This window comes from Alosa pseudoharengus, unplaced genomic scaffold, assembly GCF_046254945.1.
Source record: "Alosa pseudoharengus isolate Yale_2024_CS ecotype anadromous, Long Island Sound unplaced genomic scaffold, YU_APseudo_1.1 YU_APseudo_1.1_scf_11, whole genome shotgun sequence".
NCBI classification, from domain to species: domain Eukaryota; kingdom Metazoa; phylum Chordata; class Actinopteri; order Clupeiformes; family Clupeidae; genus Alosa; species Alosa pseudoharengus.
This window is the reverse complement of record NW_027468576.1, coordinates 23821457-23847568: the sequence shown is the minus strand read 5'-3', so window position 1 is coordinate 23847568 and position 26112 is coordinate 23821457. Positions and strand designations below refer to the sequence as shown.

The 26112-nt window shown below is 44.7% G+C and overlaps 2 protein-coding genes across 5 annotated transcripts in view; both read right to left on the bottom strand.

The window, feature by feature from the left end:
* Positions 1 to 3011: 3011 nt before the first annotated feature.
* cldn34a (claudin 34a) lies at positions 3012 to 11693 on the bottom strand. 2 transcript variants are annotated; one of them, XM_076277525.1, is made up of 3 exons: positions 11573 to 11693; positions 9607 to 10514; positions 3012 to 3776 (listed from the first exon to the last, which is right to left on the bottom strand). In XM_076277525.1, exon 2 carries the CDS (start codon positions 10382 to 10384, stop codon positions 9626 to 9628), a length of 759 nt encoding a protein of 252 aa, XP_076133640.1. In that variant the 5' UTR covers positions 10385 to 10514; positions 11573 to 11693; the 3' UTR covers positions 3012 to 3776; positions 9607 to 9625. The 2 variants fall into 2 exon arrangements, with proteins under 2 accessions (XP_076133640.1, XP_076133635.1); XM_076277520.1 differs by lacking the exon at positions 3012 to 3776 and having other exon boundaries at positions 8967 to 10514.
* A 1881-nt stretch (positions 11694 to 13574) lies between these two features.
* shroom2a (shroom family member 2a) overlaps positions 13575 to 26112 on the bottom strand; it is a 45518-nt gene continuing 32980 nt past the window's right edge. For 2 of the 3 annotated variants that reach the window (XM_076278495.1, XM_076278497.1), the window contains 5 exons: positions 19161 to 19853; positions 17240 to 17911; positions 16447 to 16621; positions 15520 to 15792; positions 13575 to 15071 (listed from right to left, as the gene is read on the bottom strand). In XM_076278495.1, the coding sequence (XP_076134610.1) occupies positions 14799 to 15071; positions 15520 to 15792; positions 16447 to 16621; positions 17240 to 17911; positions 19161 to 19853 (2086 nt within the window). In that variant the 3' untranslated portion in view covers positions 13575 to 14798. The remainder of the gene's footprint in view (positions 15072 to 15519; positions 15793 to 16446; positions 16622 to 17239; positions 17912 to 19160; positions 19854 to 26112) is intronic. The other variant, XM_076278496.1, reaches the window with a different exon arrangement.

The following is a 26112-nucleotide window of genomic DNA, read 5'->3' as shown; positions in this document are numbered from 1 at the left end:
GATGTTCAGAACTGCACCAAATTGTATGTATATGATTAACCTGGCATTTTCTGGGGGTATGCCAAGTTTCGTAGAATTTCATCTATGGGGGTCTAAAAAAATGTAGGTTATGTGTACATTTAGTGACTGTACACTCATTGGCCTGTAGATGGCGGTGCACACATATACACATGCTCACACACACAGACACGCACATACTATCGGCATCGGCAATTAGAACAGCCAATACATAATTACAAATTCAGTAGGATTAAAGGAAAGCCAAATATTCATCATCATCATCATGGCTGCATTTCCAGTATTGGCCATACATAGTCGTTTGTCCACTAGATGGCGCATCATTGCAGTGAGACGTAATTTTGTTGGAAGTTAAGCTACTGTGTAGTGGGTCCCATTTAGAAGTTACTACTTCATTTGCGCTTTCCGTGATGCATGAATTTACGATGTGGCAGCTGAAGTCCGCTTGATAGCCATTGGTTTCCAAAGGCGATTTTATTTGTGTCGCAATTTATGTTGTAAATAGCTAGGCCTACCTTATACCTGTAGCTTAGGGAAGCTAACAGCTTTCTATTAGGATCTAGTTTGTTAACAGTTACGGTTTTGTCCCTGATGCATTTTTGCATTTAGAATAGCCAGAGCGTGGATATCTCAATCGGAAAATTAAACAATATCGGGCGCCTACCATGGACTAGGCTGGGTGAACCCAGTCTTATCTGCAGGCGATTTATTTTTTGATTTCTTAAAAGATTGAGTTTGGTATGGTGAAAGCCAGACTAGCCATGGACCTCAGTTACACAATGCAAGGGAACATGAATCAGCCTATATTTGCACAAACAATAACGGACAACAGCTCTTCAACTTGCCCCGTTAAAATGTGTGAACAGTCTAACGACGCATTTCATGAAGGCCCATTTGGACATGTCAGTTATTTGCACCACTGGTTAGATGTAAAACTGCATTTCGTTTCAGACTACTGGTAGCCTACTTAATTTGTGCATTGACAATAAAGTATCACATGAACTAAAGATGACTAAAATCTTATGTAGAAGAAGAAACATTCACAAAAAATCCATCCATCCAAAAATTACCTTTGTTTTTGATAGCTGTTGAAAACTGCATGGAACTGACAGAGATGTTTTTGTTTATTAATAAATAAAGAAATAATAAATAAATAAAATAATGTCATTGTCAGCTCAATTCTTACATTATTTAATTTTTCCCCCTAAGCCTTTCTGGATGATGACATTGCTGATGATATCGCCTGCGCTGTAAAAATTATACCCAAAATGTAATTGTAGGATGAACATAACATAGGCCACTGTGGTTGTTTGCAAAAAAGGAATTATCACAACACATGTGTCTTCTCATGTCGGATATTTTATATCTCATAAACAGGATGTCCAACCCTGATGAACACACAGAGGCCAAGGCTCTCTTAAAGAAAATGTGAGTATAGCAGAAATAAGGCTATAGCTTATAACGGCAAGTGTTCAAGTCGGCCTGTCATCTTGTTTGAGGAAAGGACATTGCAGTAGCCTAAATCGCTTCGCCTATAAATAAATGTGGCTTATTGTCTGCAACATCGCTTAGTTATATAATTGGGGTTATTTCCTAAAATAAACACAGTATTTTTGTATGTTATTATGTACATTTTTTGTTTTAAACGTATTTAATTGTGATTGCCATGAATAACCAAACCTATAGCCTATATCTCATAGCGCCGTGTTTTCTTTGCATGCCCCACAAGCTGCCAGTTTGTAGCTAGGCCAACATCTGTATCGCTTTTCTCTCTTGTCGCAGGATGGCGCTGTTGTTCCAGCCGGAGTGCAGCGCTGTAAACTACAAGGAGTTATTTGCCGCCTGCCAGTGAGCGACTCAAGGCCATGTTGTAAGAGTAGGATAAATGCAATCATTCCCTATTTGCATTTTGTAGAGTAGTAAAATTGCAACAGTTCTACCAATCACGCCTTCTCAAAAGAAATAATAAAACGCATATATTTCTGCAAAATGAATTTTTTGAGTTTTTTGGAGTTTGTCCAATTCAAATAGACAAATTGTTGAGATGGAGATAGCACAGAGGGGTTGGTTGAGATGTTTCTGACTACTGCCCCCAGGTCAGATGAAAGGTGTTGGGCCTCCCTTTGTACTGTAACAATCTCAATTCATTCAACTTGTCCCTCTCTTCCTCTCCCTGTCTCTCTTTCTCTCTCTCACACACACACACACACACACAGAGAGAGATAGAGAGAAAGGTAGAGAGAGAGATACCCCGTTTGCTCATTCTTAAATGTAAAACTAAAGCTGACTTTTCTGGATTATTTCTGACCTATTGTCTCAGTCAAAGGGAGAAGAGAAGGCACAGGTCATGTTTCTGTGTCCGGAGAGGATCAACGCCTCAGGAGGCTATGAAAGGGAAATGTGAAACCACATTGTAGCTTATTGAGATATAGGCCTACATTGTGTTCAACTTTTCAAACCAAGAATAAAGAAAATGGGCCACTGAAATACGTAGGCTATACATTACAGATTACACATTTTACCCCAAAAAGCAGGAACAATTCCCATGGAGTGCTCTTTGAATGGTCTTTTAAAGGTTACTGTTTTGAAAAAACATAGACTAGCGACAGCTAAACAGTACCATGACTGTCAACATAGTTGTAGAGTTAAGGAGAAAGTAGTTGGGCTACTTCTTAAATATCCTTTATGAATCGACATAGCTTACCGTGTAAATTGAGAGTTTCACAGTATGAGACCTGGTTTTCACTGACATGGTGGAGTGGTATATTGTGTGAATGGTTCCTTATGAAATGCTTCAGTCTATGTGTTCTAATGCAATGTGGTTAATTGGCTAAGCCTCCAAAAATTAGCCATACACATGGCAGTATGTGAATCTAAACACTTTATTTAAAAAATAGCAAACATGTTGTTTACATGTTATCTATGGTATGTTACAATCAATGTTATACATTTACATTATGCAGACACAATCAGATGATGATGCAAAGAGATAGATAGATAGATAGATAGATAGATAGATAGAGAAATTATGGGTGGAAGTGAAAATGAAATGGAAAATGGGCATTACAATAATAGCTAAGTTGACCCGACATCTTCCCTTCTTGCATTTTGAAACAGACTTGTCTCAAGCCTGAATGACCAAGTGAAAACTGACATTCATTAAGCTAAAAGGACTAATATGACCAAAGTATGTTGCACACAGCCATGAGTTGATCCTCTGCACTGGACCAGATTACACATGTCTACCCCAATACCTCATCACAGTCTTACTTCCTAGGACTACGTCTCATAGTCGACCATTCTCCGGAGAGTGAGTTGTCCCGTGGCCCCATGCAAGAGCAATACCTGCTGGCTGCTCAGGTGGTTATTAAGTAGTCTAATCCAAAGACAATGGTTGTGTGTGGTTCATGGAGTCAACGTCTTGGTGGTTAGGCTTGCGGCCCGCGTGATCTTGGTGAGCGTCTCTTCGTAGGGCGGCGGCAGGTACACCATGAGGAAAACGCCGTCGGACACGTCGGAACTGGTGCTCGGAAGCCTCTCGGACTTACCGGTGAGCGAGGAGAGGATCTCGACGCCGCTCTCGGCGTCCTGGAAGTCCAGCGCGATGACGTTGGCGAGGCTCAGCAGCTTGCTCCGCGAGCACCCACGGTAGAGAAGGAACACCAAGATGCAGAGAGCAAGAAGGGTCGTTGCAGACAGGACGATGTAGAGGATCATCTGGTGTCCTCATTGTTGGAGAGCTCGTTCCAATGGTAACCCTTAAATGAAAACAATATGTAAAAGTTAACAAAATTACCTCTTGATCAATAACCAAATGCAACAATTGAACAAATTAAAATAATATTTGTAGGAAGCAACCAATTAGCATCGACACATATCAGGCCTATCAATTACCCAGTGAGGATGGCTAGGCCTATATCAGGGCTCGAATTACGTGGGAGCCAGAGGGAGCCGAGCTTCCATAGTGAGGACTGGCTCCCATGAAAGCAACAAAGTCAAAAACCTGAGGGGGTCTCTCATATCTGAAGGTGTCTGGCATTGTAATTTAATCTTAGACAACCGCTCATTATCCATCCCTGTGCGATCTCTTACCATTAAAGATGTTAAATTAAAATATAGGCTACTACGGGACGTAGACCTACACTGCGCTCTTGAACGCATGCATGACACTTCACCACCACACCACTAGACTATATGAGCAAACCGTATCGATTTGACAGCACTCGCAAATCTGAAGAAGTCACCCTGCTTTGATGTGAGTGTTTTGTCTATTTGCGTTCATTGGGCTAGCCTACGTGGTTTGATACGTGCTGAAAAGTCCTGTTTGCTGTTGAACTTGCGCTTCACCTATTCTATGTTGATTGACAAAGCCATAAATTATGGCCCATAATGCAGCCTACAATGATTGTGTTGTCTGATGATCTAGCTATCCTCTGCCATTCAGAGCTCCGGAAAGTTCCCAGCTATTTTGAAACACCTGTTAGCAATCTCTGATGTCGGAATATTCAATGGCTACCCGACAATATCTCAGTGCAAACTCCAAAATTGTTTGTCTATTAATTTTCCACGGTTCAACACATTAGCCTACTAGAACATAGTTTGGCTGGCTTTATTAATTTCTGCCAGTTAGTGCTTTTTCCCCTGTGTATAAGTTACACTACATCAGTGGCGGCTGGTGGTATTTTTTTCTAGTGAAGCAGTTATGAAATTATGACCCCCCCCCCCCCTCAAGGAAACGAACATTGTGTGTGCCTAACACACCTGGCAAAGTTGGTGAGGTTGAATGTATGAGACACATGATGACATTGAACTGTCTGCAATGGCTTAAACAAAAGCTATGTTTGATCAGTCAGAGAGCTCAGAGTAATTTGTTGAGAAATCAAGACCTGTTTACCACCATCTCGAAGTACAGGCCACAAATGGGGTGTAGTGGGCCTAAGACTGGACAAGACAGTAAACAAGGTTTATGTATTATTATTATTATTATAAGTTTGCATATTTTTGTTAGACATATTGCTTGCAGAGACTAGGCTATCTATGGTCATGCCCCCAAAAAAGAGCATCTCCACTTTAGCACTTATTAGTGACTAGGTACGTTTTTGCAGTGTATTAATGCCAAGTTGTTGATGTCCACAACATCTTGAAACAACAACCTTCCAATATTCTAAGCTACTAATTATGCCCCATAAGCAATGTCAAATTCAGTAGCCTATTAAGAGACACATTCTTGCCTCTGGGATATATTAAGAAATTATACCATGACTGTTGCTCTGGCATATGTTTGACCAACCAGTTTGTTTCTGTCACTGCCTTCCTTCTCTACAAAAGTAAAGATCCACTTGGCATTTGCCTCTGATACATTGAAGAATCCTAGATTTTTTTCTAAATCAAATCAGTGTCTATTTCGTTTTTAAATGGTAGTTGAAATTTAGCTTCAAGCAGATTGTTCTGAATTGTCTTTGACAAAGTTGAGGTTTTAAAATGGGAAGCCAAGACGTTAGGCCTATAACACATCCATAACATAGGCTAATGTTATCATAACACATCAATGAACTTACAGGATGGCTACGTTGAGAAGCTGCACTTTCTAATGCATAGCCTACTGTAGCCTACAGTTTATCAAGTTTATCCTTACCGTAGCCAAAGTAGCACCCACGAACTGTGTTAATTTCACAGGAAGTCTCTTGGTCTCCCCTCTGCATTCACTCATAGGTCCTCATTTAAAAAAACTGTAAAGAATCCTGTACGTTGCGGTCAACGATGTTCATCGCCTGAAACTTCCGTCGAAACCATCTTGCTAGGACTTAGCTTCTAGCGAGTCACTAACGTTAGCTGACTGGTGGGGGAGACCCCTAGCTGATGTTAGAAAACACAGAGCTACACACACTAATCCTAAATAAAACGTTCTCTCCTACACAGAAAAAAATCCGATGTACCTTACAAAATTAATGTAAAACAAACTATGCGAATGAATTACACAATTCATAATGAAACTCTAGTAAGGTCACTGAAGGCAACTGAAAAGTGATGGCAAGCTAATGGAGACAGTGATTGGCCAGAGTGTTGCGTCAATCATATTCAACGGCAGGAAGTGTGAAATTCTGGCCAATCGGTCACTGCTTCACGGGTGGGACTTATCTGCCATAAGGATCAATTGAAACTGAAAAAATCCACGAGCCGCCTGGGGTTTCACTCGATTTACATTGAAGTCAATGGGGAAAGATATCTATGGTAGTGAAGCAAAACGAAAAGTTGGTGAAGCAGTCTGATTCACTGTAATTCTCTGTTTCACCGCGGGTGCGATGGCGCTGTTGTCACTCACAGAACTGATTTCAGGAAAACAGCTTGTGTTAGTAACTGTATTTCTGTTTCAAAGGAGTAAAATTGTGATAATTGTAAGATTTTTTTTTGTGTTTTGTTTTTTTACTTTTTTTTGGTGAAGCACTGCTTCACCTGTAGTCTTATAGAAGCCTCCTCTGCACTACATGCATTATTGTGTTTGACACTGCGATAGCCTATCTGAGACGGTGGTCTGGTTTAAATGAATTACATTGTGAAATTGAGAATGGCACAGACTAAATCGTTTAGTCTATTTCTTTGTATTGTGAAATTGAAATGAAATATGGACTATTACAATCAATAATATGTTGAAATTAATTAAAAGTAATCAATTTCTATGAAAAATCTATGTCTGTTGTGTGCGTGTGTCAAGGTAAAGCCTAGGCCTACCGTGCGCATGTGCGCAAAAGCGCCACTTGCGCCTAGGCTATTTCATTGTATCGCCTTGTTAGGCTATGCGCGGGGTGTGCCAACTTTTTATGAGATAGAGAGACCCCCTTAAAGACAAAAAGATAATTCGAGCCCTGTCATAGTGTATCAATCGGGAGATAGGAAGATGTATATCTGAAAATAACCTTCACATCACTGCACTCTCAGAGATCGAGTTTATGACTGTCATTTACCTTTGTTGATCATTAACCTTAAGCAACAACGTGGACTGTTATGCCTTTTTATAAACACCATAATAATAACAACATGGAAAGTATATATTTAGTGCACACTATGAAACTCATACACAGATGCACACATAGGCCTAGACACAACACACGATCCTTGTGTGGAATAGAGAGTGGAAGGGATGGAACGTGGAGCGTGACCATTAGACCTTGGGCAGGAGCTATGATCTACTGGTGATAAAGTTTTTACGGCTTGACATTTCACAAACATGGAAAGGTGACCCTTAGCATATTAAGTAAAAAAGATCAAATGCTATTAAGCAATTACTAGCAAGCAAATAATAATGTGGTGCATCAGAAGTTTTTTACTTCCCATTCAATTTCCTGGGAATAAATAAGTGATACATAAACTGCACCACAACCACAATTACCAGGAGACACTCTTCACCACAGCCACGAATGCCATGAGCCATAGTCTATACCACAACGATGATTACTGTTACTGTAGTGTACTGTCTTCTCATTACGGATATATTATATCTGAATGGATAAGAAGTTGCTGAGCTAACCAAGATAAAAATTGATTTAACCCTTGGCCCTCTTTTGACTTATCTTTGTAGATGGAATAATGAGTGAGAAGTAGAATTGAAGTGAATCATTCACTACACCACACTACACCACACCATACCATACTGCCAATACTGTTGCACAATGAATGATAAAACAAAGATGAAAACAGGAGAGAGAATTTATGCAGTGTGACTGAACGGATGTTTCTCTTTCTTTCTGTTTAGCTCCAACGTCACCATTCTTGCTCAGACCTCCTTATGTTGGGTGTTTTGGTTGGTGGAGCATATATATGTCTTCCTATGTCAGAACTTCCTGGTTCCCCTGAAGTGGCACAGTCGTCAGCCTTAATTTGAGCCGTACCACATCATAGTAGTACTGACGTCAATGCCGAGCCTGGCAGGTCCATCCACTCTGGAGTGGAGCTGAGCAGGATGGGCTCAACAGGCTCTTTTGTTCTGAGCCCTTGCCACCCCCGGTGCAGAGAGAGAGAGAGAGAGACTCTGACCTCTCATTGGGCAACAATCACAAGTTGTGATGGGAGGCTCCGTTCCGCCCCAAGAGCATCACGACGACAGGCCTCACCGCTCTGCCAACAACAGCCTCCACTCGGCGAGTCACGGGAGTAAAATACCTCAGGCCCGTGAGAGAGGCCCCAAGCCAGGCAGAGAGAGGGAGGAGGAGGGGATGCCTCAGTCCATGCCTACTGTCTGTCTTTCACGTTTGGACAATGAAACTATACAATTTTGGTTTTAGAAGAAGCCCTGATGACAGGGCAGAGAGAATAAGACTCCCATGATTTGTTGGTTTGAATTGGCCTTTGTCTAATTGCCACTAATAGGTCCCCAAACCACAGCTATTAGAATGCACCATGATTTATGATTTTATGATTTTATATGAATTTAATTGCCACTATTACAATACAAAATAGTGGGATGTAAAACATTATTTATAATGGGACAAACACCCTGATGAGATTTATTTCAAAGAACACTGTGCTGTCGGCGCAGCAGCATGCCAATTCCCCGCTGGATATAAAATCAATTTTAATTGGCAAGAAATAATTTCCCCTTATTGTATGATCCAGGGGGATTAGGCGGTTTTGTAACAACAGCAAATCATGTACTTCTCACAGAGATTGCTGTCGAAATTAATATTTAATTTTGATAAGATTACATTTTGGCACGCCTGAAAACAGGAGTCAATGAGGGCCAGCGGAGGACAAAAATCCCTAATAAGAGCCGACATCGCTCAGGGAGGCCCTGGCAGACTTCATTAGGCTCCCCAGCGGGGCAGGCCATGGCCAGCATGGGGCACTTGGGTAATTGTGCTCACCTTACCTAACGCTGGACCCCATCTCTCTTAAAGATTATATCAGCCATACTAGCGCTGACAACTGTAAAGTTTATCTGGTGTGCTGTGAGGGAGAATGACTGAGCCTCAGCGGTGTTGTCCAGACTAGAAACGGACACTTTGCTGAACCAAGAATGAAAGCTGATTGCAGATTGCATGAAAGCACAAAAAAATGATTTAGTGGATAAATTCCAAACTAAACAGCCATATTTATTTATCAATAAACAATATCAAATTCCACAGTAATTCCAAACTAGTATATCCCCAAAAATAAACATTTGTGATTAATGATCTGTAATCAGCCACCAGATGGCTATTATGAAAAAAAACTTTTACTGAGATCCATAGACAAACAATAGACTCATATAATTCAGCCCCGAGTGAATTTAATTTCCCTTTAATTTGTATAATGAACTTGACTGTTTGTTTTGAAATATCTTCATGAAATAAATACATTTGAGCAGAGGAAATTAGTTCTGGATTGAACACTATCAGATAATTAAATGTAACGTGTTGGAGAGCTGAGAATGTACTGATCCATTCAAAAGTCATAATAAATCTGTGCAGGCAGGCAATGTGCAGCAATCTTTCACATCTTAAGTCCTAGTGTAGCACTGTTGCAAAATAAGAGCTGGGACTGTTTAGCATTCACAGCTTTTAAGTAAGTGTCCAATTTCTCAGCCTGAGAACCACTCAGGTTCTCCATTGCTACCTGGAGTTGATGGTGAAGATCAGTTTTCTTCTAGTTCAAAGGCCGGGTTGTCCTCCCCCTCATTGGCACTGATCTCTTCTCTGCCCTCCGTGATAGACCTTAGGCCCACAGACGGCCGAGGCTTTGAGTCAACGAGGTAGCCGTTACCCTCCGTGCTGACCTGCTGGTCCTTCTTGGGGTACCTGTAGACAAGGAAGAGCAGTCCGCTGAAGGCAACCAGGAAAGAGGCCCCGATGCCAAGCCCGATTCCTGAGCCAATGCCCTGGCTCGTTGGGGCCGGAGGGAAGTCATACTCCGGGGGGAAGGCGATGGTGTCGTTGTTCAGCACCGCCACTGTGTTCATAAACAAGGGCACAAGAGAGCATGTGGCCGTGAACAGGTACATCCCCCCAGCGGACCAGAAGGTCAAGTTTATGGTCCGGCGCCTCCCCAGCCCAAAGTAGACCTTCCTCATGCCATAGCCAGCCGTGAGGTTCCCGATAATGCCCGTAACCACGGACATCATAATGAGAACCTGAGCCAGTACGATGTCCGCAGGGAGAAAGGAGTCTGTGATGGCCAGGGCTTGGCAGTACTCTGCCGTGCTCATGATGTGAGAGTAGAAGCAGGCGCGCCACACGCCCACCCAGGCCACCCCGGAGGTGATGACCGACTTATCGGACACGTACCATAGACGCCACTCGTTGATGCCGGCGCTGCACATGATCAGGATCCAGCCCAGGATGCCCAGTAGCAGGCCCAGGAATTGCAGATGGGCCGTGTGGGCCAGGTAAGCCATCACGCTCGCCACAAGGGGGACACGGGAAGTTAGAGATCTGGAGATCGCTCACTCACTCACTCACTCTCCAAGGGGAGGCAGCAGGTCCTCTCAGTCACTGAGGACTTCATGAGGACCTAACCTAAAGGGCCTGAGGAAAGAGAAAAGACAGCAGTTTTGCGTCATTCTGAGTGGACAATAACACTGCCTGTGCCAAGAGAGAAGAGTAAAAATCTGTTTAGAAAATGTGAGTTAAGAGATGTGCATGAAGAACAATTTGTGCAGATGTATTTGAGTAAAATCCACTAAAATGGATGCATTGCAGTAAATGTTCTACTGGCAATTGCACAAGATTTTTTAACTTCTCTACCTGAATTTAAAAAGGGGAACTCAACTCAGAAAGACAATGGTTTGTTGTCAAATGCAGAGGTCGGTGCCTCGTAAAAGTAGGAATTACATTTACTGTGTACTAAACATACATCCTTAACAATGATACGAGTTACAACTTTCAGCCAATCCGTCCAGCATTCCTGAGTAAAACCACACACTGAAACAGTGAAACTCAAGCCAGCAGTAAACTCAAGAGAGGCCGGGAGAATCACTGCATGACTGAGTGCACACCTGGGGCTCAGGAATGCCTTAAGCTAATTTACTGTAACTCAGCGCTCCAACATGATGAGTTGGAGATGGGGGAATTGTAACAGTGTGTTAACTCTTCATATGCTGTAAAACTCCAATAAGACAGACAGCACCATGGAACGCTATGGCATACTTGGAAGAGGGCGTATAGTGCCAACCTTCCTGTCCGGAAATATACTTCCCTTTTTTCACCACAAGGCATCTAAACCACTTACATTGAATAGACAGTGAATAATAATGCAAAATCTATTGAGGAACATTAGTAGATTTAACTATGTTTACATTTGAGAGGTTGTGATGTAATGAACCATTCAGAAATTTAATTGACGGTAATATAGCACACCCTATCTGAAACTTGAGTTCCAAGAGGACATTATCTCTTATCACCATTCCTAGCAGGTTGAAGCAGCCAAAAGACAATTATTAGAATTGTCATTAGAATTATTTTATGCTACACTTCCCTAATCTCCAGTGATACATATGGAATGGATGGCGTCAAAAGCTAAGAAAAACACAATAAAACAACATTTAAACAGAACACAGAAATGAAAAGAAAGAAAGTTACCGTACTTTTGACAACATGGAGCTCTTGAAATTCAGTGGTGGACAGTAAACTGCCACGGAAACAGCAGGACACGAGGTAAACACAACTGGCTGCTGTTTTCAGAGCAGCGCTAGAACAAAGGCCCTTTCCAAAGTTACACGGTCAGAGTCAATATAGCCTGGGTTAATGATTGACTTACCATTAAACACGGCATCTCCAAAGCAGAAGGGGAGGGGTGTGCCGCATCAGGTGACCTTTATTGGTAGCTCTACACCTGCTCTTATGATACTGTATACACAAGTCATATAGGTCAGATCAGGTGCATCTGGACGAGTATGAAATTCAAATGATTGCATTTTGCTAGATGAGTAAATATACATACACACACACTGAAATGCAACTATGACTACATGGTGGGTTTTACAATCAGGCGTGCCTTGAACTTGTCAAGGTCTCACTTGTTCTGTGTTAGGGCCTTAAGAAACTGTTAAATATCACACCACCTCATTGCGCTGCACTGTAGATAAATATGGAAATGTATTTCATTGTTTTAAAAGGGGTGTGTGATTGCTCACTCAAGTAATTGCCACTACTTAAGTATGGGCGATACAGTTACGTGGCATACTTATGGATGTTAACCTTTATTTTGCGAACTGTACTAAAGCACTTAAGGCTCAATATAATTTAAATAGATGCTGTCACACATTCCATAACACACACACTCACACACACACACACACAAATGAGTCTATCTCTTATGCTGAATGCAATGTGAAGCTAGATTCTGAGATTCTGGTAGTTCCTCTATATCTAATGTCAACCTAACTGGACTTTCCAGTTATCATACATCAGGAGGACGAGTACAGGAACCTGGTGGATGACTTTGTGCAATGGTGCAGGCTCAACCATCTGCAGCTGAACCCAAAAACCAAGGAGATGGTGGTGGATTTCAGGAGATCTAAGCCACCTATGCTGCCAGTCTCCATTGAAGGGGTCAATGTGGAGGTGGTCAGCACATAAGTACCTGGGGATACACATGGACAATAAACTGGACTGGTCAGCCAACACAGATACACTGTATCGGAAAGGGCAGAGTCTGCTTTATTTCCTGAGGAGGCTGCGGTCATTCAATGTCTGCAGTAAGCTCCTCTGGATGTTTTACTAGTCTGTCATAGCCAGTGTCTTCTTTTATGCTGTGGTGTGCTGGGGAGGCAGCATTAAGAGGGACGCTGGGTGACTGAACACACTGGTGAGGAAAGCTGGCTTTGTTGTTGACATTGAGCTGGAGTCACTCACAACAACTCCAGAGAAACAGACCATGAGCAGGGTGCTGGTGATTATGGACAATGACTCAATAAACAGAGGAGCATATTCAGTGGTAGACTTCTGTCACTGTCATGCTCAACAAACAGGTTGATGAGGTCCTTAGTCCCCAGGGCCATCCAACTTTTCAATGCCACACAAAAGGGGAGGGGAGAAATGGACTTTTCAGCATGAGCCCATCTCTCTCTGCCCCTACCATCATATCACTTATTCCTCACTGCTCACTGCGCCGGGATTAGTGTGCGCTTCACCTCACTGTGTGCTGAGTGTGTTTCACTAATTCACGGATTGGGATAAATGCAGAGACCAAATTTCCCTCACGGGATCAAAAGAGTATATATACTTATACTTAAAGTATATTATTTTTCTTGTTTGTTTTAAAGCAATTCTATTGTGTTTAATACACAACCATTGCACACACACCAACATAGCACCTTATCATGGTCAGTCCATACCAGACCTTTGTAATCACTTCACATGCTCTTTCATTTTTACATTTCTGTGAGTGATTTCTATGCATGTGAGATATATATGCGTGTTTGTTGTGTTATGGTTGTATAAGCTACTGAAAAACTAACTGTAAAAACGGCAACATTTCCCTCAGGGTGAATAAAGTATCTATCTATCTATCATCAAATGCATGATTTAGAAACACTATGATGGGGCATGGAAGACAGAGAGGAAATAAAACACAATGAGACAAGGAACAGAGCGAAAGGCAGCTGGTATTTTATAGACAAGTATTGAATCCAAAATGGAGTAACATGGAACGGTTTTAGGCAAGTCTCAGGTTACGTAGCAATGTAGCAATTACAGTAAGAGTTAATGCAATGTTAGAGATAAGCAGCTACTCAAAAGTGATTGACCGATGTGATACTTTTGGCCTGGCTAAAATCAGGTGTGTGGGGAAAAAGACTACTGTAGCCTACTCTAATTTATGTACAAGTTTAAAAGGGCTACAATAAATTACTAAAAAAAACATGGATTTCATTTTATTTTGCGTTGTGATATGACACAAAAAGACAGAACAATGTGGTATGAAATAATGTACCATCTAAGAGTCTTGGGTTGTTTTTTGGAGATGTGCTGCCCTGTTGAAAAACCATCAGGCTTCAGTGGTGTCCCTGAATAAGATTACTGAGTGTGAGAGCGACATTGAACATCATGATGAATCTGGAAGAAAGAGAAACGTGGGCCCTGAAGCTTACTGAAATTACCTTAGTTCACTTTCTCAGATGTGTGCGTGTGTGTGTGTGTGTGTGTGTGTGTGTGTGTGTGTGTGTGTGTGCGTGTGTGTGCGTGTGTCTTAGTGTCTGTGTATGTGTTTGTGTGAGACATGTAGACACACAGCTTTAACAATGTAACATGTGGTCAGTCAGATGCGTAAGCCCATCTCAACATTGCCCTCTAGTGGTCAGAAAGCTCCTTTTTTGCGAGAAGCCGAGCAGTGGTTTGTCAAGAGTGTAGTTCTTCTGTGGTCAGGAGCACCGTCTGCCGAAGTGCCCTAAAGGTGCAAAATGTCTCAACCCAGACAGCTCAGTTCAGTTCTATTCAGTTCAGAGAGGGAGCTGTGGCTAAGGGCTGTTTCTTTGTCAGATATGGCAGTTCTTTCCTCTGCCCAGACAAATAAGACGAGCTACACAGTGGTTGGTGCGGGGGTCAAACTGTGGTCAGGGAGCAGAGTCAGTTAAGCACTCAGTGGTGTCTGAACAACATCAGACCATGTCTGGTATAGATTGAAAGGGCTGAGCCCAGTCAAGATGGGGTGGGGGTCACAGAGGAGGACAGGAAGTGGTCCAGACGGAGGTCTGGACGGAATGTCGGACACCCAAGCTGTGGTCGAAATGCAAAATGTTCACTCATTCACTATAGGGAGTGAGTGAGTGAATGAGTGAACATTTCGAATGCGGCTCCAGTCTAGAGGTCTCCTCAGATGGGCAGCCTCTGGTCCAGCGGCAGGCTGTCCATCAGACACTTGAGCTGCTCGTCGCCCAGCTTGATCTTGTCCTCCAGCTTGCGCTGCTCGATGATGAGCGCCGACTTCATCTTGACAAAGTGCTCATAGTCCGCCAGGCTCTCCTCGTCCAGGTAGCTGGCCAGGATGTCGTAGACCACACGCTCGCGCCGGTCCAGGTTCTCCTTCAGCTCCTTGGCGTCCTCGTGCTGTCGGATCAGCAGCTTGCGCTTGTCCGTCAGGATCCGCTACAGAGGAACGAGAGGGACACACAGTTACTAAATGACCCAGACCCAGATCTGGACAATTGCAGGACAAAAGACTGCTCTAATTTGACCCACCTTTCCTCATGTGATTATTTTTTCTTCAGATTTTTTTAGACCAACCTTACTTGCCATCCATGATCTTATCCCCTGGGTCTAATTTCTGCTCCATTCACCTGCTATAGCAAAACTAATACCCAGTGCAGCTCTTTCAGAATACTGACTCCATTCAGAGACCTCTTTCCCCCTTCTCAGTTTCTATCCCCTAAGCCTAGCCTTTCTTCCTCTTGCACTCTGTCCATCACTCTATCCTCTTTCCGCCATTCAACCACTCTTCATCATCCTCTATTCCTCCTCCCTCTCTCTTTCCATCTCCTCAGTCTTCTCTTTTCCGCATCTGTCTTCTCCCTCCCTCGTTCTCCCCTCTACTCACCCTCTCCTCAGGCGAGGCGTCCTCCTCCAGGCTGTTGAGGGCATTCTCCACGCGTGCCAGCCGCCCAGAGAGCGACAGCAGCAGGCTCACCACCTTGTCCAGGTCGCCCACGAACATACGGAACTTGTCCAGCTCGTTGGGCTTGCACACCTGCTGCACGGTGACCTCCACCTCCTGGCCCAGCGCGTTGTTCTCCTCCACGTCCTCCTGCAGGCTCTCGCGCGCCTCCCGCAGCACCTGCAGCTTGCGGCTCAGGCTGTCGATCAGCTCTTGCTGTTGTGTGGAAGACAGAGACGAGAGGTCATCGACCATCATTAAAGGCGCTCTTAGCGATGTTGGGTAACGTCACTTCTGTTGACTTTCAAACAAAACAGAGAGCTAGCTCGCTACTTCCTCCCCCTCCCTCCCGTGCTGCTCCCATGCAATTGAAACTCTCCTAAACGGGCATCTTGTCTATGATTTGCGGGAACAGTTTGTTATGTTTTTATGGGCTAGGTTTGCCCAGGTTGTTTTTGTTGCCGTTTTTGGAGCCATCCACAGAGATTGCGTTTTTTTACAGTGTATTCAGGACACAGACAGCTAACGGTTGGTTAGGTGATGTTTGCAGTAAGTGACATAAAATGTTTTAGCCTAAAAAACCTGTGGCATCGCTTAGAGCACCTTTAACCAAAACCTGAATTAAACAGAGGATCTTAAATGGACACGGGGAAAAGAGAGTTGAAAATGGAAACTGGGGGTTTTGGGTTGAGAGAGGGGAGCACAGACACAGTCAGCTAAGAGTGGAGAGAGGGAGTGAGAGAGAACACTGTGAGACTCCAAAAGCTTCAGTGTTGACAAACAGTGGATGAATGACAGGGGAATGACTAAACGAGTAATGAAACAAACACGGGCCCAACTTGAGTGACAGCAGTGACTGGTATCCAGTACCTTCTTATTGGCCAGTTCGTGGTCAAGCTCCTCCTCTGAATCCTCCTGCTCTTCACTTTCCTGCTGCATGTCCTTCATCTTGATAAGGAGCTCTGCCTTGGGAGCGGACGTGCTGTAGTAGGTGGAACTGGTCGCCAGGGCAACGGCGCCTGCCATGGTGCTCTCCTCCGCTTTCCTGAAGTAAACAAGACCAAAGAGTGGTCAGGCAAAAGAGGCAACAGATACAAGGGCACTGAACTCTACCAACAGAGGTTATGTTATGACTATCAGACACAATACAAAACTGTTCAAGTAAACATTTTTAAACGACTTCTAGCAAAGAAAACGTGACTAAAAGAGAATGCATTTAGTCAATGCGCATTTCTTGATTCTGCCAGCAGGTGGCCTCAGTTGTCCAACTGCCTCAGTCCTGATTGATACACCATTCACATTCCATATAGCATACTCAACAGCCAAAGGAAATCAAGGAGTGATATAATTCATTCAAGGAAAAACACAATACCAAAAAACTAAACTAGACCTTCAGAGCCTTTTGATAAATTGACCCCTCCATTCGAACCCACCATCAAAGTTTCTGGCATAAATACAGGTGGACTGATTATGAATATAAAATAGTTCTAAAAAAAACAAGACAATGTCAATCTTGATCCATCTTCAGTATCAAAATCTGACTGTATAATCAGCTATTAAAAAGGCTAAAGCAGCAATCTAAATCCATCCGATGTTTTAGCATTGTGAATTTGATGTTGCCCAAACTGCCCAGTAGTACGGTGTAGAGTAGAAGCTTGCCCACCTTTCCTCCAAGCTCCGGGGCGAGGCCTGCTTGGGGGCCACCTTCCTCCGCTGGTGGGCCCCCTCCAGCAGCTGGTCGCCCTGGGGGAAGAGCCCCTCCATCAGGTCCATAGTGGTCTTCATCTTGCTCTGGTCCAGGATGTCAGCCAGGGACTTGTCCTTGTCGATGATGTCCCTCGCCAGCTCATCCCTCTTCTCGTCCTCCGCTGACCGCAGCCGGGTGCTGATGGACATTGCTGGGACCCCGTTGCTGCTGGGGTGAGGGGCGTGGTGGGGGGCATCTGTCGGCGGTGCTGCTGGGGCCTCCGAGGGCCTGTGCTCGGCCTGGGGGCCCTTGTGCGGGTCTCTCCTGGGCTCAGACGGCTCCCTCTGGACCCCCATGTCGGCGGCAGACCTGGGCTCTGGGCCGTGGTCCCTCTGCTGTCGTGAGTAGGCACTGAAGACGGAGTACGACTGCTCGGGGCCAGACAGGCTGGTCAGGTGAGTGGCTCCAGGGCCCAAGGGAGCTTGAGGGGCCTCTCTGCCTGTCCCGCTGGCCACACCACCACCACCACCAGCTACGTTGTGAGGGTGGAGGTACTGCCTGCTCTCCTTCTCCGTGTCGCTCTCGGCATGGACGATCTTGATGGGCACTTTTCTGGCAGCGCTGTTGTTCTCACTCACCCTCTCCATCCTGTCATCAAAGCAGCCAAAAGGACACACAAACATAAGCACTGAGCTTTAAGCTCACCATACATCCACCCATTTAAAAAAAAAAAAAAAAAAAAAAAAAAACGAAAACAACCACCCAGGAAAAGGGCTGTAAAATGAGCCAATAATAATGCAAAATAAAATAATTCCTTTGCAAAGGTCAGCCTAGGACGCGGCACAGACCACAGCATTAAATGTGTCAGTTAGGAATGGCTGAGGAGCCAATTCCCCAGCAGACTCTTCAGAGGCAGACGCACAGTACAGTCAGCGGGGAGAGCCCATCCATACGGAGAAACTGATTAAGAGTCATATGACATGATGACATTAAGGCGCTCTCCTCGCTTTTTTTCCTTCCCTCTCTCTATCTATCTTTCTTTCTCTCTCTCTCTCTCTCTCCATTTTCCCATGCCCAACGTCCTGGCACGCCAAGGCTGCCGGACTCCTCCCTGTGTGTTGGCTCCACCGCGGCCGGAATGCTGCACTGTACAAATCTCTAAAGCAGCCCTTCCCTGAGACCCAGTGTGCAAAGTGAGAGGAGGAGAGGGAAAAAGAGAACACAAAAAAGAAAAACCCACAGCACTCTACGATGACAATTTAAGACTAGAAACTTGAAACATGAACTGTCCATGGCTGCCTTAAACATGCTTCATGAATAGATCATACATACAGAAAGACAGTCACACATACACATACATACACACACACACACACACACACAAGCATGCCGCTTACAGTGCGGAGGGCTATCAATAAGCCTCTTGTATGTGTATGAATACAATAAGGACAGACATGGTGGAGCGCCGTCATTAAATTACTGGGCTGGAGAGACAGACTCTTTCCAGTGATAAATTTAAGACTCCAGCAGCAGGAGGGGAAAAAAGAAAAAGAAAAGAAAAAAAAACAGCAACCCAGCTGTGTGGTTTTAGAAGTGGAAAACTCCACTGCTGCTGTTGCACTTCTGCAGGATGTGCGGACAGAGAGAGAGAGAGAGAGGGAGAAAGAGAGAGAGAGAGGGCGATACAAAGAGAGGGAGAGAGAGAGAGGGGTCAGAGAGAGTGAGTGAGTGAGAGGAAAGAGGAACGAGGAAAATTCACATAATGTGAGAAGCTCGAGCAGACAGCACAGACAGAAAAAGATGCCGGTCACAGACAGGACCGGGCAACAACCAACAACCGGGCGACGTGTTGGGGGGGGGGGGGGGGGGTCGGGGTCGGGCGGAGCCCAGCTCTTACCTTTCAGGGGCTTCATCCTGCAGGGAGACGGGGGGCTTGTCGGTCAGCCTCTGGGGAGAGAACTGGGGCGAGGGTGAGCGCTGGCCCTCCATGGTGGGCTTGGCCAGCGCCGGGGCCCCGTGCGAGGGCTGCTGCGGGGGCGGGGGCAGCGCAGGCTCCGGCTTCAGCTCCACCTTTTCCTCCTCCTCTTTCTTCTCCGCCTCCTCCTCCTTCTTCTTCTTCTCCTCCTCCTCCTCTTCCTCCTTCTTCAGTATCTCCAGATCCCTGTGTGGACAGAGGGCGGGGTCAGCTTCGGTGTTGGGGGAGTGGAAATGCAGGACTCCGCCCTGAAAGCCGGAAAAGGGGAGGGGGATAGGGTGTGGGTCGGGGAGGGAGGGTGCGGTGTCTGGATGCTGGTACCTGTCCGGGCGGGGCAGCACTTGTCTCTTCCAGAGGGTTTGGGGATAGGGTTGCGGGTGCAGGTGCAGGTGAGGTGGAGCAGGGTCGACTGGGTCGAGGAGGAGCGTGGCTGGAGGAGGACTAGGGGGAGGAGGGAGAGGGGCGTCCCACGCTGGGGAGTCGAGGTTCTCCAAAGGTGCTGGGGGAGGAGGAGGTGGAAGAGGTGGTAGAGGAGGAGGGGGCAGGTCTGGGAACTGGTCGGGTTCTACAGGCTTCGGTTTTACGCGCAACTCGCTAGGTCCTCTGTCAGACAACCTGAGACAAGAAATAGAACATCACTGTAGGGTTATCACTCACTCGCGCACACACACACACTTTCTCCCAAGTGCTGACTAGTGCAGATTTCGAAGCACATTTCTAAGATATGTTAGCCATTGAGCTGAGGACCATGCGACATCTGAGGGCTGCTACAAACAAGCCTTCCTTTTCTCTGGGCCTGCCTAGAGTACAACTCTTCATCAGAGTGCACGCGGCACACAAAGCTCCACTGTGTCTGGTGTAAAACGATAGGAGAGGACATTTATCCCACATCTCGGCCTGTGTGTGTGCCTGGCTGCTGATGTCCAGCCTTGCGACCGCAGCAGACGGCATATTTGTGTTCCCACAGCCTCGGCAGGCTCTAGGGGAACGGACAACCACTTTGTGTGTGTGTGTGTGTGTGTGTGTGTGTGTGTGTGTGTGTGTGTGTGTGTGTGTGTGGTTTTTAAAGAAAGGGTTCTTGATTTTTCATCACATATTTGGAGTCCGAGGACTGTCAATGACAACACAAAATGTATGAATGGTGGTGGTGAGAAGGGGACAAATCAGCTGCTTGTCTAAAAAACAAAAAAACCCACAATGGTCATTAAGAGGCCTGTTTCCCAAAATATTCCCCAGGACATCCTGCACACTTGCAGCAGTGGCACTGAAAAGAGGAGGCTCTCCTACGCATCTATTTTGTGAGAGCGGCTTGGGCCTGAAAGCTCTGTGATGCTGCAGTAACAGCAGTAAGCAGGGCCACATTTTTTGAAAAGCGGACAGCAAGCATAAAGAGACAGAGAAAGAGAAAAACAGCCCCGGTGTTTCCAATAAGAATTAAATTATGCCCTTACACACACACACACACACACACACACACACATACACAGTACCTGTCAGGCACAAAGAACCATTGGCTGCGCTCCAGGCTGAGTGAAGATGAAAAGAAAAGCAAAGGGGGAAATGTGTGTTGGAAGAGGAAGGAAAGAGGCAGGAAAAGGAAAAATGGGAGAATGAGAAAGGAAATGACACACAGACAGACAATACATGCTGTCTCTTACCGCCAACAAAGACAAACAACATCTTCAGAATATGTCATTCAGGTATTTGACACGGCACACAAGACTTAAGTAGGCTACTTTTTCATTTTCCGAATGCCATTGGATATGGGGAGTCAGGGCTGGTGCTGCCGAGTGATGGTAGCTTTTTGGGTGGGGCGAGGAGCGGAGGAGTGAACGCCATGCCAAAGAGGAGAGAGGTACAGTGCATGGCAGCTTGCGGCGGTGCAAACCCACGTGGTGTCTGCGAGCGGGCTGAGGCGTGCAGCTCCGCCACTGTGTCAGCAGTCTGTAATCAGACGCAGTGCGGTCGCAGTGCCCGGCCAACACCGTTATTACCAGTCTGCATCTGGTAGGAACCCGGGCCTTAATATGAGTCTAGGTAGTAATGCACTATATTCTTCTCTTCAACGTCATATCAGCACCTAATCCAAATCATTGCCACTAGTGATAAATCGATCAATTGGTGGTATTAGACCTCTTCACAAACACGAAATTAAGGGACAGTCCCATGCACTTTTAAGTTCTGAATATACATATAGTATATTGAAATACATTAATAGGCCCAAATAACAAAACTGAGGTACACTCTTAAACCTACTGCCTGATGAAAACGATTCACTGCACATGGTTTACCAAGCAAATGCAAAAAGTTAACTTATTGAAGGAGCAGCTTGAATAGGATTGCACCGAATGCTTTGGGAAAATGTAATACAATGCTATATAATTTTTATCTAGTCAGCATAGTTCAATCACAATATCCATATTTAACATCTAAAGATTATGCCCAAATACTTCTGACCATTTTAAGTGCTTTGCCATCTCCTATGCATGTTTGTATTGTATGTATCATCCAAATGTGCACCATAACAGGTTTACTGCTACTCTTACCTTGGCCAGCTGGATGGATAACAAAATTGTTGCATCTTATAAAAAACATTCCTCATTCCTCCTCTCTACTGACCATCAATCTTTTGTAGCAACTCATTTTCTTTTAAGCTGAAGTAACAGATTGTAGAACTGATTTATGGATACGCTGGACTCTTTGAGGTTTTTTTGTTGTTGCTCTACACAAGATCTGAGACCCTGTCTATAAACCTTTAAAATCCCACCACACTGGGCCAAGGTCTGTCAGCAGGACTGTTTATTGATGTGGACATACTTTCAGTATGATGAGCTCTGGTTCAATACTATAAGGATCCAAGTCTGGCCTCGTAGAATCCAACCCAACAAATCAGTCCATTCTTCTTCCTTTAACTCTAGTCCCAAAGCATAGGTTATTAAGTTGTGCTGTCTGGACTGGATTCCATCTGTGTCTCAATAGGTTACTCGGGGAGAAAGAAAAACATGGTCTGAATTTTTGGTCCCTCTCTAACAAGAAACAGGAAATCCACACTACAAAATATAAGAGTAGATTAAAAATTCACTGCAGGCGTAAGATGTGCTAAGACACAATTAAGACATAAAAGGCAAGCCATGTTGATGACTGCAAATGCAATGCCATGCAGCAGTTGTCTCTTCAAAAATAAAGTTCAGCTAAAGTGGCAGACAGAGACTGTTCATGAAAGACTAACAGGTTGGTTGTAGCTCACATGGGAAAATGTCACCAACTTTTCACAATGATTCTTACATTACTTACCCTGGCTGTATCGGCTGTGAGATTGTGGTCGACCCTGCCCCAAATCTGCCTTTTCCAGGGCACATATTGTACTAGAATTACCTGCCCTTCAGGGTGGTATCATTTAAAGCTATCAAGGGTCTAAATGCATGCTTATATGTCTATAAACTTGCTCAAATGTATACGAATGACTGTGTGCTTCCAGTTACACAAAAAGAGTGCTGAAAATTAAACCTCGACAAACACAAAAGAGCCAGGCCTGGAGAATCGTAGAATCCCCAATATGATGACAGCTGACTGAGACAAGACAACTGTTCCATTGTGCACTCATTCATCACCTCCTAATTCTGTCATCCCCAGCCGATTTATTACACAAGGGCTAAGATGTAATTACAGTGGAGTAAGAGACTGAACCAACGTCATGGTGGTATTTCTATGGAGTAAATCATTCACAACTAAGGCACTTATGTACCCAGAGCTCTTAAAAGTCAAGCAATTACACAAAAAGTTAGCAATCATTCTTAATCGTCCTGATAGGGGGTGCATAATGTTAAATAATGTCCCTAAAATAAGAAATCTGGAACCCTGAAGGGGAACCACCATAAGCCAACAACTGACACTTCATCAAAATGTTTTTGTGGTTCGATATCAGGACTTACCGATAGCCAAGATTATGTCCTGGTAGTCTCATAATGTGACAGTGTGGAGCAGGGAAGCCTGTACTCTCCTGGATGTGCACTGACAGGCGCTACCAGGATCTGTTTTCCCCAGATATCCACGACACATCTGGGTGGGGTCCAGGCAAGCTCACCTGACACACTTTGGTCTAACAACCACCACACACTCCCTTTGTGATGCAAATTAATCGAGTCATACAGGGTGCCTCGGTCAACAGAGCTACCTCAGAATGGATACTTTACACCTTGCCATGGGTTGCACTCCATGGAGGGTGGAGGGGGTTTAACACAAGAGACCTTTCCTGAAAAGATACAGGAAAAACTTGTTGAGCCTCACTCACTACTGGTGAAATGTACTTGGCAGTGAACAATAACAGGGTCAATCAAAAGTCGCTACACCGACAGCGCTTGATTTTTCACTCCATTTTCACTGAGTGACTTAGAGCAGCGAAGGGGGGATGTGCAATTTCAGCAGTAAACTGGCACTTTGGAACATCTTTAACACAAGCAGTAGTCAGGACTTGATCACTTGATAGGGTGCAATTTAAAAGCTTAACGTGATGGATGCAGGGATTTGCACACAACATGGTTATTAAAGAGAACCATCCCTTGCAGTCACCCTGTGGAAACATAAACAGAGAGCCTGGGAGACAGAAGGGACAAACCTTTAAAAATCTGAGGCTTTAAACTGTGGCTTTTACTTCAAAACTGACACAAAAGGAATCTGGCTTTTTAGAGGTGAAAAAAAAAGTTTACAGGGCTCTCCGTTTTATCACTTTTTAATGTTTGTTAAGGGGGAGAGCCAGATAGGTCATTTTGTCTGTCTTCTACTGACACTGACGAAAAGACTTACATTTAGGGTTAGGATTTAATGCTTGTTAAGGGCTGGGGGTTGCATGAGGATAGCCCATTTTGTCTGCCTTCTGCTGACAATGAGCAAAAAGACTTCCATTTCGGGTTAGGGATTTAGCGCTAGTGAGGGCTGGGGGTTGTACGAGGGGGGTTAGGGTTAAGTTACAGTATGGTCAGAATTAGGTGATGGATAACTGAGGGTCAGGGCTAGTGGTATGTGCCTGTTGGTGCACAAAGGCTGTATACAGCTAGCATAGTGTTTGAAACTAGAACAGGTAACCCAAATAATTTTTTGAATTTTAAAAAAAAAAATTGGTTTACATATTTGTTTTGCCAGTGAAGGGATCCCTTGACTAACTGAAACACTACCGTTTCCTAGTAAAGATAAGACAATTCAAGTTGTGGATGGATGGAGACAGACAGACTGATTACCGCACTGCAGCCCCCTCTCAGGGCGAGCTCTGATTGTTGCCTTCAGGTCATTAGGTGAGAGGTTGGTGGAGAGTGATAAGCCACTGAATAACAGCACCTAAATTAGGCCATTATTGTGTGCCCCAAAGCAGCATGATGTCATGTGTTTGCGTAGGGATTACACTCATTGGTTCCTGCCGATCACATGACAGGTCAGCAAACAGGCTCCACATGACCATCACACAGCCTCCACCCAGAGAGCATACAGTGACAAACCTGTTCACACCTACAATGCCCACTGCACCAACTGTATGTGTGTGTGTGTGTGTGTGGGGGGGGGGTTCTCTGAAGTTCTCCGAAATGTTTAAATAAAAATGACGTAATCAAGACTCATTAAAAAGCATTTGTCAGTGGCCTCTTTAATCTTTTCAGTGACGCAATTCATCCAAATAGTGTAGCTTAGGGGGTCATCAATGTAGCATCCCGACTAGCCACACTCTAAGTAGCAAATCCCTCATCTCTGTCACTGCAGACCACCGAGTTCAGGCTGAAGTAGCAGAGACACTAATTAGCACATGCAGAGAAACATAGGGGTGAGGTAAGGTAAGGGTGTGCTGCTGCATAATTACTGTGGCACTGTGGCTCGAGACGGATGGCATCAAGCTGGGACTGGAGTCCAGCTGCTTGGTACCGTCCTAATGTATTATTCAACCGCAGCAGGGCTGCTGGTGTGCACACAAAGGCGTTTTTCTAGTGCTCACAGGGAAAGGCATGGTTGTCATATTCAAAGGGCCCTGTTCTCCGCACTCTCATTGAATTAAGCATTTAGGTCACCCTACGCTGGCATCAAATGGCTCTTCTGTGTCATGGGCACATGTTCAGTAGGGGCCATATTGCAAATATGCTGCAGGCAACTTTTATTCTCCCCAAGATGCCAGAGGGGCAAACAAAAAACCCTTTCTCGGGATGTGTGGACATGTCATAAAGCAAATCTGGGCTCCAGCAATTAAAAACTAGGAATGAGGAAGGAATACCTTCCATAACACAGGCTAAAACATATAATTTTGTAGCAGATTTGTGCCAGATTTATCTAATGGACACGCAGTGGCTTAAATGTGGAAAAAAACTACTGATAACATTGATCTGGTCTGCCGCGGTCTCTGTGGTATTCCTGGTTGAGCTGATAAGACACTTCCTCTTGTATCACGCTGCAGCCCACACTTCAGAGCCACCCGTCTCCATACAAAGCCCAGTCAGTGTGCAGATGACCTGTGTTGTCACAGCTGGGTTGTGGCCGTGCCAACCGTCTACCCCAGGCCATAAAGAGTGGTCTGTTCCTCTATGATCTCGAGCATGCAAGGCGCCCCACGGGGTTGGATTCCTCTCTCTCTCAAACCAAAGGCTCATAATAGAAGCTGTTAGCATTAGCCATTTAGGTTTTACTTAGACCCCAGCATAATCTCATTCGGGCCTACCCACACGGATGCCACAACAAAGATCTAAAAGCCTACTAAATATTATTAAACAATCAAGACCAGCTTTGTGATACTATCAGTGCAATATCAATAGTGAGACTAAATCCTCCCAAATGAATGCCAACAAAAGAAACTTTTTTCAGCAGACATTGAGACTGCATTGAGACTTGTACAAGACTGACTCCT

What these genes read in the sequence shown, in the direction of transcription:
- cldn34a (XM_076277525.1), bottom strand. Translation starts at nt 10,384, where the DNA reads ATGGCTTACCTGGCCCACACGGCCCATCTGCAATTCCTGGGCCTGCTA.